At 43.9% G+C, this 15,435-nt stretch overlaps 7 protein-coding genes across 7 annotated transcripts; 3 read left to right on the top strand and 4 right to left on the bottom strand.

Annotated features, from left to right (window-relative positions):
* Window positions 1–518: 518 nt before the first annotated feature.
* On the top strand, window positions 519–2,929 carry SS1G_09964 (hypothetical protein; the record flags this gene model as incomplete). Its single annotated transcript, XM_001589279.1, has 4 exons — window positions 519–537; window positions 662–1,153; window positions 1,207–2,766; window positions 2,820–2,929. 4 exons carry the CDS (start codon window positions 519–521, stop codon window positions 2,927–2,929), a joined length of 2,181 nt encoding a protein of 726 aa, XP_001589329.1.
* Window positions 2,930–4,580: 1,651 nt separating this feature from the next.
* Window positions 4,581–7,813, bottom strand: SS1G_09963 (hypothetical protein; the record flags this gene model as incomplete). Its single annotated transcript, XM_001589278.1, has 6 exons — window positions 4,581–5,611; window positions 5,663–6,946; window positions 7,002–7,092; window positions 7,189–7,467; window positions 7,517–7,606; window positions 7,676–7,813. The coding sequence occupies 6 exons, from the start codon at window positions 7,811–7,813 to the stop codon at window positions 4,581–4,583; spliced, it is 2,913 nt and encodes a 970-aa protein (XP_001589328.1).
* Window positions 7,814–8,292: 479 nt separating this feature from the next.
* SS1G_09962 (hypothetical protein) lies at window positions 8,293–8,688 on the top strand (the record flags this gene model as incomplete). Its single annotated transcript, XM_001589277.1, has 3 exons — window positions 8,293–8,430; window positions 8,490–8,580; window positions 8,633–8,688. The coding sequence occupies 3 exons, from the start codon at window positions 8,293–8,295 to the stop codon at window positions 8,686–8,688; spliced, it is 285 nt and encodes a 94-aa protein (XP_001589327.1).
* Window positions 8,689–8,820: 132 nt separating this feature from the next.
* Window positions 8,821–9,631, bottom strand: SS1G_09961 (hypothetical protein; the record flags this gene model as incomplete). Its single annotated transcript, XM_001589276.1, has 2 exons — window positions 8,821–9,461; window positions 9,532–9,631. 2 exons carry the CDS (start codon window positions 9,629–9,631, stop codon window positions 8,821–8,823), a joined length of 741 nt encoding a protein of 246 aa, XP_001589326.1.
* A 311-nt stretch (window positions 9,632–9,942) lies between these two features.
* SS1G_09960 (hypothetical protein) lies at window positions 9,943–10,963 on the top strand (the record flags this gene model as incomplete). Its single annotated transcript, XM_001589275.1, has 4 exons — window positions 9,943–10,074; window positions 10,148–10,262; window positions 10,333–10,511; window positions 10,595–10,963. The coding sequence occupies 4 exons, from the start codon at window positions 9,943–9,945 to the stop codon at window positions 10,961–10,963; spliced, it is 795 nt and encodes a 264-aa protein (XP_001589325.1).
* Window positions 10,964–11,443: 480 nt separating this feature from the next.
* On the bottom strand, window positions 11,444–12,901 carry SS1G_09959 (hypothetical protein; the record flags this gene model as incomplete). The annotated part of the gene is made up of 2 exons (XM_001589274.1): window positions 11,444–12,791; window positions 12,852–12,901. 2 exons carry the CDS (start codon window positions 12,899–12,901, stop codon window positions 11,444–11,446), a joined length of 1,398 nt encoding a protein of 465 aa, XP_001589324.1.
* An 830-nt stretch (window positions 12,902–13,731) lies between these two features.
* SS1G_09958 (hypothetical protein) lies at window positions 13,732–15,189 on the bottom strand (the record flags this gene model as incomplete). The annotated part of the gene is made up of 5 exons (XM_001589273.1): window positions 13,732–14,523; window positions 14,574–14,696; window positions 14,747–14,833; window positions 14,954–15,019; window positions 15,103–15,189. 5 exons carry the CDS (start codon window positions 15,187–15,189, stop codon window positions 13,732–13,734), a joined length of 1,155 nt encoding a protein of 384 aa, XP_001589323.1.
* Between the last annotated feature and the right edge of the window lie 246 nt (window positions 15,190–15,435).

Here is a 15,435-nt window from a genome sequence, read left to right as displayed (position 1 = left end):
GCAGAAACAGTGGTAGTTGATGGCGCTCAAGATCGATGAGGTGGTGGCAAAACCGGAGACAAGCTCTGCTTATTTGCAAGTTTAAAGGACTTCTCAGTCGAATAGTTCATCGAGCCCTCTAGATGTAGTAAAATACCCATTCTTTTGATGCCAAAGGGCTGAATGTGATGCCCAGATGAAAGCAGTGGTACAAAGCAATTGTATTGGAATGATAACAGTCCAGAAGAACAGACCACTGGTGGACATAGGATCGGAGGACTAGTACGCAAGCACCGTCAGAATTCAGGAAGACTGCCAAGGTGGCAAATGGCCGGTTACCGCATGTAGCTCCATCAACCCCACTCGGAACAATGATGATCCGCACCCGACTTCCCTTACACCGCCCAAACCTTTTACTTGTCGGTGAGAGATTAAACTGGCATTACTCGAATCCTCAACTCTTCAACTCTTGTTGACTATTCTTGACTTGAGTGAATTCAGTAGCAAAGACCAAAGATCGACGTGATTAATACATCAATATGGGTCGCAAACCTAACCGTACGTTCATCCCGTTCGAATTATCTCAATAGCTTCATTTTGACACTCTTGAAAACTCGAGTCATCCTCCACCGATCTTTCATCTTTGTAAACAAGAATGTTTACTGACCATAAATACGAACAGCATTGATCCTCAAGTACTTTGAAAGAGGCGCGAAGTTAAATGACTCCAGCAACCGCTACCACCATACCTGCAGAGCTTGCTCAGAAAAATTCCCCAAAGGGAGACTCGACACTTTGACAAGTCACATCTGCAAGAAATGCCCCGCCTTGGATCGCGCCCAGAAACAACGACTCGTTCTAGAGTTTAATAATCTTCCCGAGATTGCTGATCGTACAAATAATCAGCAGATGAATATTCAGACTGCCAATAATCATCAAACAACTGCGGTTCGTGGGAGACCGTTTCAAGGAATGACGCCCCTTGAGACTTTGGCTGAAGTTTCAAGAGACATGGCCGAGTCAGAGCATCGAAATCATCGACCTGGCAATGAAAGCCCGCAAGGCGACGGTCAACAACCAATGTCCCGAGGTGATAACCTTGAATTACAGGAGCAATACACTCTTGACAACCCGCCTCTGAGCTACGAGTCACGATCTCAGCGCGACAAGAAGGGTAAGTGAAAATGATAAAGCAATACCTTAACAGGGTACCTAACATTCTTGCAGGTATCAATCAAAAAGGCCACGGTAGTGAATTTAGTCTCGGCCGCTCTCAATCTGCCTCTCCGAACTCAATGGCGGCAACGGCAGCAGCTGCTTCCCGGTTCATTCCATCAATGGTGGACCCCCAACTCCTAAGCGAAGATGCGGTAGCACAGGATAAAATATCTGAGGACAAGCTTACCCGTCAACTTGTCGAGGCAAATGCCATGAGCGACGGTTTGTTCAATGGAAGCTCTGATAACCAACAGCATTCTTGGGGTATGATGGAGGTTTCCATGCCAGCAAGCCAAGCCGCAGCGATGCAGGTTCAAGATCAAATGGCTCATATGGGTCAAATGACATATTCCGAGCATAACCCTGCCGAAAATACGTTCGACAACGGCCAACCCCAAATACAGAGCCCAAAAAGCCACGCTCGAATAGCCATGAATCCAATGACCACTGAATTTAGCGCTGAATATGGCAATGGCCAAAAAGCCACCAAACCCAAAGTCCGAGGAAAGTTCAACGAGGGTCGCAGAAAGGAGGTATCCGACATAAGGAAGATTGGCTCATGTATTCGCTGCAGAATGCTCAAGAAACCCTGCACTGCAGGAGATCCTTGTGATACTTGCAAGGGTGTCGAAAGTGCACGTTTGTGGAAGACCCCATGCATTCGAACTCGGGTTGCACATGAGCTTTGCCTGTACTCAGCGAAACTCCACACAGTACTTGCTCACCATCAGGTCCTCGCCGCGAAGGGTTCGGCTAACTTTCAGAACTCACCATACCAGATTGAGGTCTCTCATTTTCCAGAAACCACAATTTACGCTTCCTTCCCGTGTTTAGAAGCACACGATGCTGATACCGGCCTCACTTCCTATATTCTCGACACGGACCATGATGATCTTTCGAACAAGCTCGAGGCATATGCTAAGCGTATGATGCCAATATTTATTGATAATGAACCCTCTCAGTTCATTCGAACTACTCTCCAAACTGCTCTCAATCTTTCAATTCAAAAGCAAGATAATTTTCTAAGTCGTGCTTTGGAATTTTGGACCATTGTGCACATATTCGTTGATTCTGAAATCAGATGGGAAATGTCTGCGAAGGCCATCTCAGGTTCATCAGATGAAGGGGGTGGTCAGACCAAACCAATTCTTTCAACTGAAAGATCATTTGCTATAATTCACACTCAGTTGAATTCCGCAGCCGAGAACAAAGCATCCCAAATGTGCAAGGGTATACTGAACGAGTTGGAGAGACGTTTGCTTAACAAAGCTTCAAAGTCTTCTTTCGAACTGTTTTTGGTTGCCGTCATTACTCTTAACTGTGTTGAGAAGTCCACCTGGCTTTTTAAGTGTTGGGAGGGAGAAGATTTCCATGGACAGTGGCCACTTGACAAGCCTCCTCAAAATTTTGCTAATCAAGGTGATGACCTCATCAATGTTCTTCAAATGATCTTGAGAATGAGAGAAGTTCCACCAAAGACTTTTGTTCGGCAAGACAATGGTGTTCTTGCAGTTGACGATACATCTGAACAAGTTGTTAGGGAATTCTTTGAACAAGTTCAACTTAGTTGTTAGTTTTTCTTCCTTGATTATTTCATACAATTACTAACCAAATGTAAACAGTTACCGAAGTCCATGATAAACAAGTTCGGTACTTCTTCGATCCAGCAGACTCAAGATCATACGAGCTTCGCTACATCTCTCGGCTCCTCCTCCCCCAAGTTTCTAATTAGAGGAATTCCGTCTTCTCTCACTCACCCAGTTTCCTTTCAATATTTGCATCTTGTGCGGCCAATTCTGCAGCATTTTCGGCGTTTCACGGCTTCCATACAGAGGGGCGTATCGCATATAGATCCATGATTGTGCATATGGGTGGATAACTTTCTCTGTTTAGGGATCGGTTAAGGTTATGATTAGCAGGGAGTTTGTGGTGCAAATTGCTCAACTATTGTGTTCGAATATATCCCAATTTCCTCCTTCACAAATTCACATTGGAAGGGTCTACTCACGTTGCATATCTGAAAGAGACACAGGCTTCATATCGACGTACCTTGCTGCTTTTTTCCCTTCTTTTTTTTGGCGCTACACTTCAATCCGTATAGTTGGTTTTCAGCGATACAATTCGATGTTTTTGGAACTTATCTATACTTAAAATTTAGTAGGACATGTATTTGTCCGACTCGGCTACAAATAACATTCAATGAATAATGATAAATTTACAAAAATGATTGGAATGTTCCATGTGATGTGATATGTTATGTGTACACAGGTAGTCAAACCCAAAATCTTTGCTTCTTCCCGGTACTCCAAGCGTACTCGATTCCATTTTAAGATCTTGTATAATATATATATCGGGCATCATGCAGATAATACCTCTAATAGATGTACAGATATACATAGATGTATTTACTTACATACTCAAATACAGTTATAAAACTAAGTAGATAAGATACTAACCTGAATTAAACCCAAGAAGAGTTCACATCATCTTTATTTGACCCATCTCTTCCCTCCCCTTCCCCCAACCCCCTATCCCCCGAAATTCCAAACACCAAAAAAAGAAATCATCTCAAAAAACATCATATATATATTCGAGTGAGCGAGCGAGCATGAAAACATTGATTTATCTTCCCCAATCATACATATATATTCCACCCCTATCTATTCCCATTTATATTTGAACTTTGAGAATTTCCTACAAGTAGAATTGTATATCAAGAGGACTAGAAGTAGAAGTAGAAGTAGAAGTAGAAGTAGAAGTAGAAGAAAGATACACAAACCTGATTCATTCACCAGTTTCCGAAAATTGGAATACCTATCTGCCTAATATCTATATCAAATCAAGCCTCTTGAGTCTTGGCACCAAAACAATACATCAAGCACAATTAGTTCATTCATCACATAAATTTAGATACATCAATAATAAATCCATATCTCATATTGTCATCAAAAATAACATGAATTCCACGCTTCTAATTCCAGCCCAAAAATATCTTGCGCCTTTTTCATTTCATGGATCATCTTCATCATTTCTCTATGCCATCACAAATCACATCATACAATCATCTACAACCCATAACCACAGTGAGAAAAGCTATGTAACATCATCCCTCTGAAAATTGCCCATCCCTTCACTAACTAGTTCATATGACCACATAAAAAGCCCTAAAATATACTCACCCATACTATCCCAACTCCGGTCCGAAGATGACCACTCGGCTTTTTCGTTCGAGCTTTTTCACCACGCTATGACTACCTTCTGGCAAGGAAGGAAAATCTCCACCGTCCGCCGGCCTAATCGCTATGCCATTGCAACAACTGAAAATGAAAGTCGGATATAAAGACTCTCCTTGAGTGTATTATTTTTTGTCAAAGAGAAAATATCTAACCGCTATATTGAAACCTAGTGGCTTCAAGTCGGCCTAAGCCATCCCTAGGAGCAACATAACGTCTCCGATAAGTGTTTGTAAAGTCTTGCAATAAGCTGCGAACTTTTCGGACACCATCATGACCGATGCTAAGCTTTTCTCGAATGCTGTTCATCAGTCGATCGATGTCGGCTTCGCCGACGGTTCCAGCTGGCAGCATTCGTAGAATGCCATCGACCCAACTAGTAGTTTCTTGTGGTAGGATTTCAAACAACCCAAGTAGAACGCCACTGCCATCAGTAAAGCAGTCTCCCGGGAAACTAATCATCATGCCTTTCATAATTCCTTTCACTAACTCATTGCCGTTGGCAAGAATAAGCTGCCGGACCAATTGTTGAATCTCGGGCGGATTTATGTTAGATGCTGAACTTGAAGGATTGTCACCACCGTAGCTGATGACATCACGCAGATAGTGCAGAACTGCAGAGAGAGGTTCACGTTGCTCGAGATCTAAAGCAGCAATGGCCGCCCTGAAAATTGGCGTGAATAGCTGCGATCGAATCATTTTATGAGGGTAGTATAGTAAGGCGTCAAGTAAGAGACGGTAAAAATCCTCGATAACATCGGGGAGATCTTGAGGTGGAAGATCAGCCATTGCCTTCAGCATCGCTGTCGATTGGGCTTCAAAGAAGGTGTAGATTGATTCAGTCGTTTGTTCGTCGACGTGCTCTCGATCCTCGGAGAACTCACGCAAGATAGCACTCGTAACCCACAAGAAACAGCCCTGTCGGGACGCTGCGAAGCCTTCTGCGAGTTTGTTGGCCATCTGGGGAAGGAGAGGAGCCATCGATGTTCGATATGATATGATCATGTATCTCCATGTACGGCAAACCCTTTCACAAATTGGAGTGAAAGTCATAAATGAATCTAGGATAGTCGATAAAATGGGAAAGATCTCTTGGCAGTATTTTACAGCTGGATTGTCCTGATTTGGCTCAATCCAAGGACTAACAATCTGTATAAATAATGTAATCAGTTGCATATGATCTAGATTCTTGTCAGTAAATTACCGGGAGCTTTGTCGGAGATGATACTGACCAGCAACTTTAAGCTTTGATTCGTCATCGTTGGCTTGATTTGCAAGGCCCATTAACCTAGCCATCAATGGATCACAATATAATTTAAGGAGTTGATACGTTTGTGTTGGTGGTTGAACAGCAACAACAGACGCAACACCTTCCGTGAGTTCTTCCTGACTAACTCCTGGTAACTTGTCGAGAGTCTGGTCGTAGAACTGCTGCAGTTGTATAATTTGGCCACCGAGCAAGTGTTTACAATCACTGCAAAAGAATTTCATCGCCATGGCAGCTGCTCGGACAATTTCCTTCGAGTCAGTTGAGAACGAAGATACAATATATTGAAATTGAGACTCAAGAAATTCGGGATGGTTAGAAGTCCACTCCGTATAACGACCTAATACCATAATAGTTGCAAATCGAAGTTTTTCGTGATGAGGAATTTGAACCAAGAGGGGTATGATTTGAGGAAGTATGATCTCCTCGTCCTTGTCAACCAATCTTCCCATCGCACGCATTCCAAAGAGAGGTGCTTCAAGTTGTTGCCAATGTGGAACAGAGGCTTCAGTCGCATGACTAGCGTAAGAACCCATCCAGGACTTAATAGCATCGTAAACTTTTGTGAGACACGGCGTGACGCCCATAATCTCACAACAATCTTTGAGGACATCCCCCATATGGTGGCGGAATTCCCGAAATTTTTCCTCTGCATCCCTATCGCCATCGAACAAGTCCGTTTCATCCGCGCCATCCGCTGTAGGAAATTCCAGATGCTTCATCATAATGTCCACAAGGCTAGAGTATACATCCACGTATTGCATACGAGCTTCGATGTACTTCTCGAGGATGAGATAAAGTTTGAGCTCGTACCAGAAGATGAAAGTAAGGGAAATCGCATCTTTATCAAAATCTCTGTGAGTACATTCCAGAATAGCTTCGACCAAAGGTCGGAATACCTTAGGCTCACGGGCAATCAGGACAACCCACGCTTCACCAGCTTCGGCAAAAATGCGAGTAAAGCCTTTAAATGACTCCGAATCTTCGTCTTGGGCAGCTTGCGCAATACGAGGCTGAAGCGCTAATACACGAGGCAAAAGTATCTCTATGGTAGGCATATACTCGTCAACCTCACGAGTCTCCTTAAATATAGAACACAGACATTCTGTTGCAGCTTCGAAAGAGCGATCGTTGTTCAAGGCATTGAGGATTACCGGCAGAAGAGGTGAATTAACTATATCCGCAACAGGTACTTCGCGTAGCCAAGATGTGATGACTTCAAGTAGTTGTGGATTTGTAGCGGCCGATTCTGTGTGATGCTTCTTAGCCTTTTGGCATTATATTTCAAGTGGATTAATACGTACCAGACGATTGTGCATATGCAATCAACAACTGTACAACTTGAGCGGTATTGTCTCCCAAAAGTTCCTGAGTTCTCTGTTGAAGCTCATCTTCCTAATTGACGCATTAGACTTGAATATTCCCAATAACATTTCGACCACCCCAAGTCGGTTCACCTGCTCCGGGAATGGTGTGTTTCGGCCCACATACAGTCAAAGTAATTTTTCGTCCCTCGGTGACTTCTTCTGGAAGAACTTTCAAGAAATCTAGGACACAGGCGAGACTTTCTGCGGAGCTCCCCAATGTTGATACAACCATTGGCACTACATCCTTCCAAGTTGTCATCTGGATAGCTAAAATGGCCAAGCAAACGCATAGTTGGATTCGAATCGGCCGTGGCCCTGTCGCAAATACTTTCAATAACTCTAGAAGTTGATTTCGTAGCGCTGGTAAGGAGTCGCTTGGTATTTGTTGAATGTCATAGGTGATCTATAAGATTAGATTTGAATCCAGAGAGGTGGGGTTCGTGATCATATACCTTTCCTCTCAAAGTAGTAGCCGCAAAGAGCTTCGCATCGGGCTCTGCATCTGACGATAAGATGCCAATCGTAATCTGCCATGCCTCTCCCTACAGGAAAAGTGAGCCTGCGTCAACGACAAATGGGTTTGGCGCAAAGGTGTCGAAAAAATAACCTACCGACTTCTGGAAACTCTCTAGAAAACTATGTGCGGCCTCCTTTTGTCCCCGCTGGCCATCGCGCATGGTATTCAGAGCCGCAATAACAGGAGCGAAGGCACTCTGGGGGCCAGTCCCGTTCGTAGAAACAGTGACCATCTTGATGGAGGGGCAAGGCCTTAGAGACAATAACAGATTAAATGCGTGATGTAGTCATGTACCCTTCGTAAGTTTATCGTAGAAAAAGATGCCGAGTATGAAAGTATCTAGAAAAGAGGAATTAAGGGTATCAACAAGAGGTTATGAAATTTTGGTGGTTGTGGTTTTTTCTTGGAAAGAATCAGAATGTTCTTTTGTTGTAATAAGTAATGAACAGGGTGAACTTGTCTGCCCGTTTAAAGTTGGTTGCTGCAGCGAAATAAAGTTTTAGTGCCGTTTCGAGCGGCAGCCTTGTGAAAGAAGCTTAAGGTAAGGTGCACGTCAACCAACCGCGTCGAGAATTTTAAAGATTTGACCAGGAGTTTAAAGGATTCAAACCCAACTCTCTCGCCACTCACTCAATCTATCGAGAAATCGGTTTTGTCCTCAAGGGCTGTGTTTAAGAGCGTTTATTTCGACGAAGCTCAATTAAATTCATCATGAATCGAGGTGGTGGAGGTGGACGAAAGGTCCTTCTTCCCCCAATCAACTTCATCTTCAAGCTTCTTCAACAGCATACGCCAGTATCAATTTGGTTGTACGAGCAATTGGGAATCAGAATTGAGGGGAAGATCAGAGTGCGCGCACAAAATTCTCCTACTTGCTCATGATATTTTACTAATCGATGCGCTTCCAGGGCTTCGACGAATTCATGAATTTGGTGCTTGATGATGCAGTGGAGGTTAAGCAAGCTACAAAGGACAAAGCGGAGAGTCGTAGGGCGTTGGGTCAGTTTTTGGTTTATTTGACCCTTAAAAATAGGTTACTAACAAGGTCCAGGACAAATTCTATTGAAGGGTGATAACGTGTCGTTGATCCAGAGCGCGAGTGGATAAGAGACCAAGGGAAGGCGTACATTCAGAATGGGTTATTATGAGAATAAAAAGTACTGCAAGGCCTGCAAGATGAGTTCAAGGGGAGTTCTCGGTCATCTGGCTTCATATTGAGTTGTTTATTTTGAGGTGGATCTATTCTCTGGAAACAAGACCATCTTTAATCTCACCATCTCCCAAGAAAAGTCCGTGGAGGAGGCTATCATGCTCTCCTACTGGCACTGATTTTTCTGTTCCAGGCTTCAAGAATTGCTCCTGAAGAGCCAAACCATAGAGTAATACATTTGTTCCTGGATTCGCTGGATCGGAAATTTGTGAACCTGAATGCTGCCTGTATCGATGCAAGAAGTAGTCGTAGAACCCTTTTCCATGACCAAGGCGCCTTATAAAGTTGGTTTTAGGATCAATGTCAAAGGCTACCCCAGGCAAGAGTATCATCTCCAAGCCACCTTTGCTCGAAACAGTCTCCAATATACTTTCTCTTTCACCCACAGTCTCTGCAGGGATTGTGGGTATCCCCCAACTATCTCTTTCCAGGGCTTCAAAATCTGCAAGGCTACGAAGGTCCACCATATCCATTACGGAACGGGGTGTATCAGGTGACGGGGACGTAGATTTATGAAGATAAGGTACAAAGACCTGTTTGCCCGATTCCAAGGCGTGACGTACAATTGCATCAGTTTGTAATTCCCCAGTTGGCATAGCAAGATATACCGCTATTCGTTTGGCCTGTTGATATGGTTTAAAATTGATGAGTTTGTGAAAGACAGCCGCACCTAAGGACATTAATGAACTGGTAGTATATAAATGTGGAAGTGATATCCGAACGCGACCTAGAATACTTACTTTGAGTTTGCACAGAATCATTTGTAACTGTTGATAGAAGCTTTTTCATCGATGAACGAAGCTCTTTTTTGCTTGACTTCAATGCTGGCGATGAAGCCATGTTCGATAAGGTACGGAAACTGCTTTTTGACCAATCACTGACCAACTTTCCTTAATGCAAGCCTGAAACATAACTTCAGAAGGGTATTAAACTAACTTACCACAGCTTATTAATCAACCTGGTAATGAAAAAAATAACAAGCAGCGGTAATAACTAGCATGTGCTATTTTTAACTTATTTCGTGGCTGCTTGCGGTGGCGCCAACCTTAAGTGTGGCTGAATTAATTAGCGGGTGTTACGAATTCCAATCCCTATATGGAAGTTCATGCTTGAAATACAAATCCTTAGCATCGACAACTACAATTCACACTATGGCACCAATCGTTTTGCCTACAGTATTAATCGCGAGCGCATATTTACTGTCAACTGTGTCTGCTGCTCCAAACGTAGATGAGCTTGTTGGAACATGGTCTACAAAGTCCGCCGCAGTGTTGACTGGTCCTGTACGTTTTTTCCCTTGGATCAAAGAAACGACTCTTAAGTTATTGATGGGCACGCACTGATGTTGAGGATTAGGGTTTTTACAATCCAGTTAACGATTCATTACTGGAACCTACTCATACCGGAATTTCATACTCTTTCACCGCAGATGGCTACTATGAAGAGGCATACTACAGGGCGATCTCAAATCGTACGTATTGTTCCACGACGCTCGAATTACATTAAACAGTACAAGAGGAGCATAATTAATGATATTTTAGCTGCAAAACCTAGTTGTGTGTCTTCGATAATGCAATGGCAGCACGGTAAATTCGTCTTGAACGACGATGGCTCCCTTAGTTTGAACCCGTTCAGTGTGGATGGTCGTCAATTAGAATCTGCTCCATGTACTGCCGATACTGCAACGTACACACGATACAATCAGAGCGAGACATTGCAGGTTTGTTTGTGCTTTTCCTTGTTATCCTATTTATCAACATTAGGATTATGAACAAAGCTGATCGCTGGCTGCCTAATCTGTAGAAATACCAAGTCTACACCGATCCTTATACGAAATTAACTCGACTTGATCTTTACCAATTCGACGGGACACCCGTCAACCCGATGTTCTTAGCCTACAGTCCTGCACTTATGCTTCCTACTGAAACCCTCAACCCAACGTCTTCGGCAAAGTCAACTTCGAGCTCTAAAATGAAGCGATGGTTGGGTGGTGCTGATGAACCCGAAGAGCCTACAACCTCAGAAGGCTACCTCCTCCCTCTCAACAAGAATGCCAAGCATATCAGTCGCGGCATTGAGCAACCTTCACTCATTCACCGCATCGATCTCGACCTTCTCTGGTGGGCTGGAGTAGGAATGACCATTTTTGGAGGCGCGGCGTATCTATTATAAGCACTTGGAGGTTGCACGGTAGACTGAGTTTTTGAATGTTTGTATATTTGAGGGATTGAATTACGAGGCGAGGCATATATATACCAATGCGGCCTGTAAACCAGGCACAGGGAGTTTTTGAGGGGTTCCATTTTCAGGGATACAAGTGTTTCTTGGCAGGTTGTAATGTTACATCAGTACTCAAGCAAGGGCGTTGAAATCTTTCTATTGCGCGGATTGTAATCGTTAGAATTTCACTTTTTCTTCTATTCAATGCTAGAAATGTCACATGGAGCAAAGAATCAATTCATGCGTCGCAGGCTTTTATCTTTTCATGCTGGGTTGACCCTGATGTGGGCAACTTGTTGATCATATGTAGATTGTGTCAAGTATCTCTTTCTAAAAGTTCCAAACAAACCCTATAGGAGGGATTTGCGATTTCCATCCGTCGCCAGTTTCTATTATGCACAATCATTTAATTGGTTCGTGTTATTATCCAGCTCAGGAAGTAAAGCAGCTTCCCCAGTCACCCCCTTCACTAGCAAAGCTCAAACTCTCTACAAACTTTGACAATCCACATCTGCCCAATTCATCACCACCACATGTCTTTAATTGTAGCACGCGGTCATTAACAATAACTCTAACCAACTCCTCACTCTCACCCGCACAGGTCATCTTCTCCACATACATCCTCGCTGCAAATGGTACCGACCAACTGGCTGAATAGCCACTCGTTTGCAACGCATCTTCTCTTCTGGTTTTGGATAATGCGCTTGTGGAGTTATACAGACCAAGAGCGGAGAATATAGCAGTCATGTCATTGTCGTGGCTGAAATCTGCATATAGTTTGATGGGCCTGTCAACTGGGAACGTGGCCGGATTGTCATCCAAGGTGTGGTTTGTGGAGGTATGGTCTTGGACGGGACTGTTTGTGAGGCGTGCAATGAGCTCGTTGGTAAAACCTACACCTTGTGTAGGACCTAATGGATTACCCCAAGAAAATCCATAGTATTTACCAAGGGATTGGTAGTAGTCGTAAGCTTTCCATTCGGCAGCGCTGAAGATATTGCAAAATGGAGAGATAATGCCGGTGGGAGAGGCGACAGTATTGAAGGGACAAAGATCCATAAATTCGATGGTGTCAGCCATGGTGAGGTTGGCGCCAGGGAGGTTAGAGTTTAGACGAGAGGTGATGTTTGGGGTGAAGATTGACGCCCATGTAGCTTGGGCAGAGTTTCCAATGGTGGAGTCAGGGCCGTCCTCAAAGGTGGTACAGAGACCATGGTCAAGAGTGTTGTTGCTTCCTTTATCTTCACTAATAATGACGATGTTGAATGGGTAGCTAGCATTGGCCGTAGATGATGAGTCCAACAAACGAGCAGAGTGGAACCCTTGGGTCCAGTTTTGGGCAGACTCGACAACGCGGTCTTGTCCCGAAGAACGAACAAATGGAGTAATTGATGATGCTAGGGACTTGTACCGATTATAGTACTTGATACCAGAGTTGATCAATTCCTGTTGTCCAAATACGCTAAGCTGATCAGATCCTAAAGAATACTCGTAGTTTTTTATGAAAGTATAATCGACTGCATAGGAAGTCGTGGTGTTATGGATCTTGTCTATGAGAGCCATATATTTTACTGTCTTGCCAGCTGTAGGATCCCGTGCTCCGTGGCGGGACAAGATCTGAGCAAATGATATTTCACATTGATCAGGGACAGAAGCACTAATCTCTGAGGGAACTGAAAAATAAGGCGAGTATTGACCCCAGAAATGTGAGATCTCGGGTTGACAATAGTATCCAGCATTGATACTATCGCACGACGAGTTGGCTGGTAGCCCATAGCCTCTATAGCACTGGTTAGCAATGAATATGAGCACTGAGCAAAAGCTTCACGATCAAACATACACCGCTCCAAAATAGACAAGTCCCAACACAACAATTGCGGCAATACCCATAGTGAACACTTTTCTCCTTGATCTTTTCCGGAACTTCCTCAAATGCTGCTCTAAAGTCTGGACAATATCGTCTGAATCTGTGCTAGTAACTAGATCTGATTCTTCAGAGGGTAAAGGCTCATATTTATGACTTCCATGGGAGCTAGTCATAATCTGCCGCACCGCAGCACGCTTTAATGAACGCTTCATCCTTGTGGCTCTTCTTTTCCACCCGCACTGAATAAGAAATTTACACGCTCAAATTGGAAGGTCCCATTCGACAAGATGTTACTTAACTAGGAGAGCTGATGTTGGCATTAGCGATCCGATACCTGCAGCTATTTCGTGGTATGATTTTGGAGCTGGTACTAAAGAAATTTTCTCTTTAGAGTTTCGTATCTTGAGGTTCAGATCAAAATGTGACTGGCAAATGTCGTTGATGCGTTTCACCACGTGCGGTGATCCCCAAGGATGTTGAAGTTGAACTGCATGTTCATTGTTGACTGAGTCCAAGCTTCTGCGAAACGAACGGCCTCGTGTAATTTATGTTGCCACGTGATTCACCACAAGCGGGTGAAAAACATTCCAAGCTCGGGTTTATTCTGCAGGAACTGGAGGAGAAATTGGATTCTGGTTTCGTGCATCCAAAATTCGACATGTTGTAAAGGAATACGGAATAGTACTAGTAGTAACTAACAGACAACAGCCTCAATAGTTCAACAATATGTTTCAACGTATAAAAGCAAAATTTCCCGACTGATTGTGTGCGATTTAGTATTTTATGAACAGTGCGGGAATTTATGCACATGATGGTACAGTCTATACTCCCTTAAACTGGGTATCTATTGTATCTACAAACGGCTGATAATTGCTCCAGCATACTCATGGGTCTTAGATTTGCCACCCAAATCACCAGTCAAGGTCTTTCCTTCCGCCAAGGTATCAAAAATTGCAGTCTCTATTCTCTGTGCGTGTTCGTTCAATCCCATGTGTCTCAACATCATGATGGAACTGAGGAGAAGAGCAGTAGGATTGGCAAGAGCCTTGCCAGCAATATCTGGTGCAGATCCGTGAACAGCTTCGAAGATAGAGCATTCATCTCCAATGTTGCCGGAAGGAGTAAGACCAAGACCACCAATGAGACCAGCGCACATATCCGATAAAATATCTCCGTAAAGGTTAGGCATAACCAAAACTTTGTCGTTGTATGGAGTTGGGTCTGTAACAATCTTCAGGCAGGTATTGTCGAGTAATTCAGAGTCAAACTCGACGGCTGGAAAATCCTTGGAAACTCTGTTTGCGGTACTCAAGAAAAGACCATCACTCATCTTCATGATCGTGGCCTTGTGGACAGCTCGGACCTTCAACTTGTTGATGTCCTGGGCGTATTGGAAAGCAAATCGTAGAACACGCTCACTAGCCTCTCTTGTAATGAGCTTGATGCTTTGTACTACTCCATCTACCACAACGTGCTCGATACCGGAGTATTCTCCCTCAGTGTTCTCTCGGATAAGAACGGTGTCGACGTTGTCGTAAGGTGTCTTGTATCCTGCGATTGAGCGACATGGCCGAACGTTGGCGAAGAGGTTGAAAGTTCGGCGAAGAGTAAGGTTCAAAGATACATGTCCTTTACCGATAGGGGTCTAGTGTAGATTAGTACCGGGCTAGAGAATAACAGATGGGCTACACATACAGCCAAAGGACCTTTCAAAGCCACCTTGTTTCTGTTGATACTCTCGATAGTCTCTGCGGGAATGGTGGTCTTTCCGTCTCGGAGTTGCGGGGTAACATCAACTGGCTCCCACTTGATAGGTGCCTTAATCCAGTGTCAGAGTTGACTCGAGATCGTTCGAATATTCTCCTTACCTTAGCGGCCGAAAAAATGTCCTTCACAGATTGCGAAATCTCGGGTCCAATACCGTCACCTTCAATCAAACTAACTGTGTAGAGTCCCTTGGAGAACGTCAGTGGCTATATTCCCAGAAGCTATCCCCGTATTCAATTGTTTTCCTTTTCGTTTTATTATAGGATGTGCAGCGTTGGAACTATTCTCATTGGCTTGGGATGTCTTACATCTGAACCCTTCTGGCCGTGGAACTGGGCAATCTTGGCTTTCTCGGTGGCATACTGGCGGCGCGCCTGTAGTGATAAATAGTGAGCATGTGCAAAGAAGTTTGAATATGCAATAGTTGCATTGCAGCGGGAACTAAGTATATTCTTACCTGGACAGCGGCTGGTTTCCAAGCACGTGAAGATACTTGAATGCACTGTCTGCGCGCGGGAGCGCCAAATGATCTAATTGCTAACATACTGTCTGCCAAATTATTCTCGCCAAAATTTCGCAAGAATTTATTGGAAGAATAGGAGTAGAGAGTGTGAGTTGGTCAAAATATGTTTAGAGATAGAAGATTTAAAGTCGGCTAACTTGCGGAAAGTTGCTTTTTTCCTCAAGTAAGAAGTTGCTTCCTTGGATTCCGCGTTCCCACTTTCAGCCGTTTTGCCCCGGGCTGTCGGCGCCTGATATCGGTAATTCCCGACTTGTGATCCTTGGGATT

This window comes from Sclerotinia sclerotiorum, genomic scaffold (genome assembly GCF_000146945.2).
Source record: "Sclerotinia sclerotiorum 1980 UF-70 scaffold_14 genomic scaffold, whole genome shotgun sequence".
Taxonomy (NCBI): Eukaryota; Fungi; Ascomycota; class Leotiomycetes; order Helotiales; family Sclerotiniaceae; genus Sclerotinia; species Sclerotinia sclerotiorum.
The sequence above is the reverse complement of the archived record's forward strand: the minus strand, read 5'-3'. Positions and strand labels throughout refer to the sequence as shown.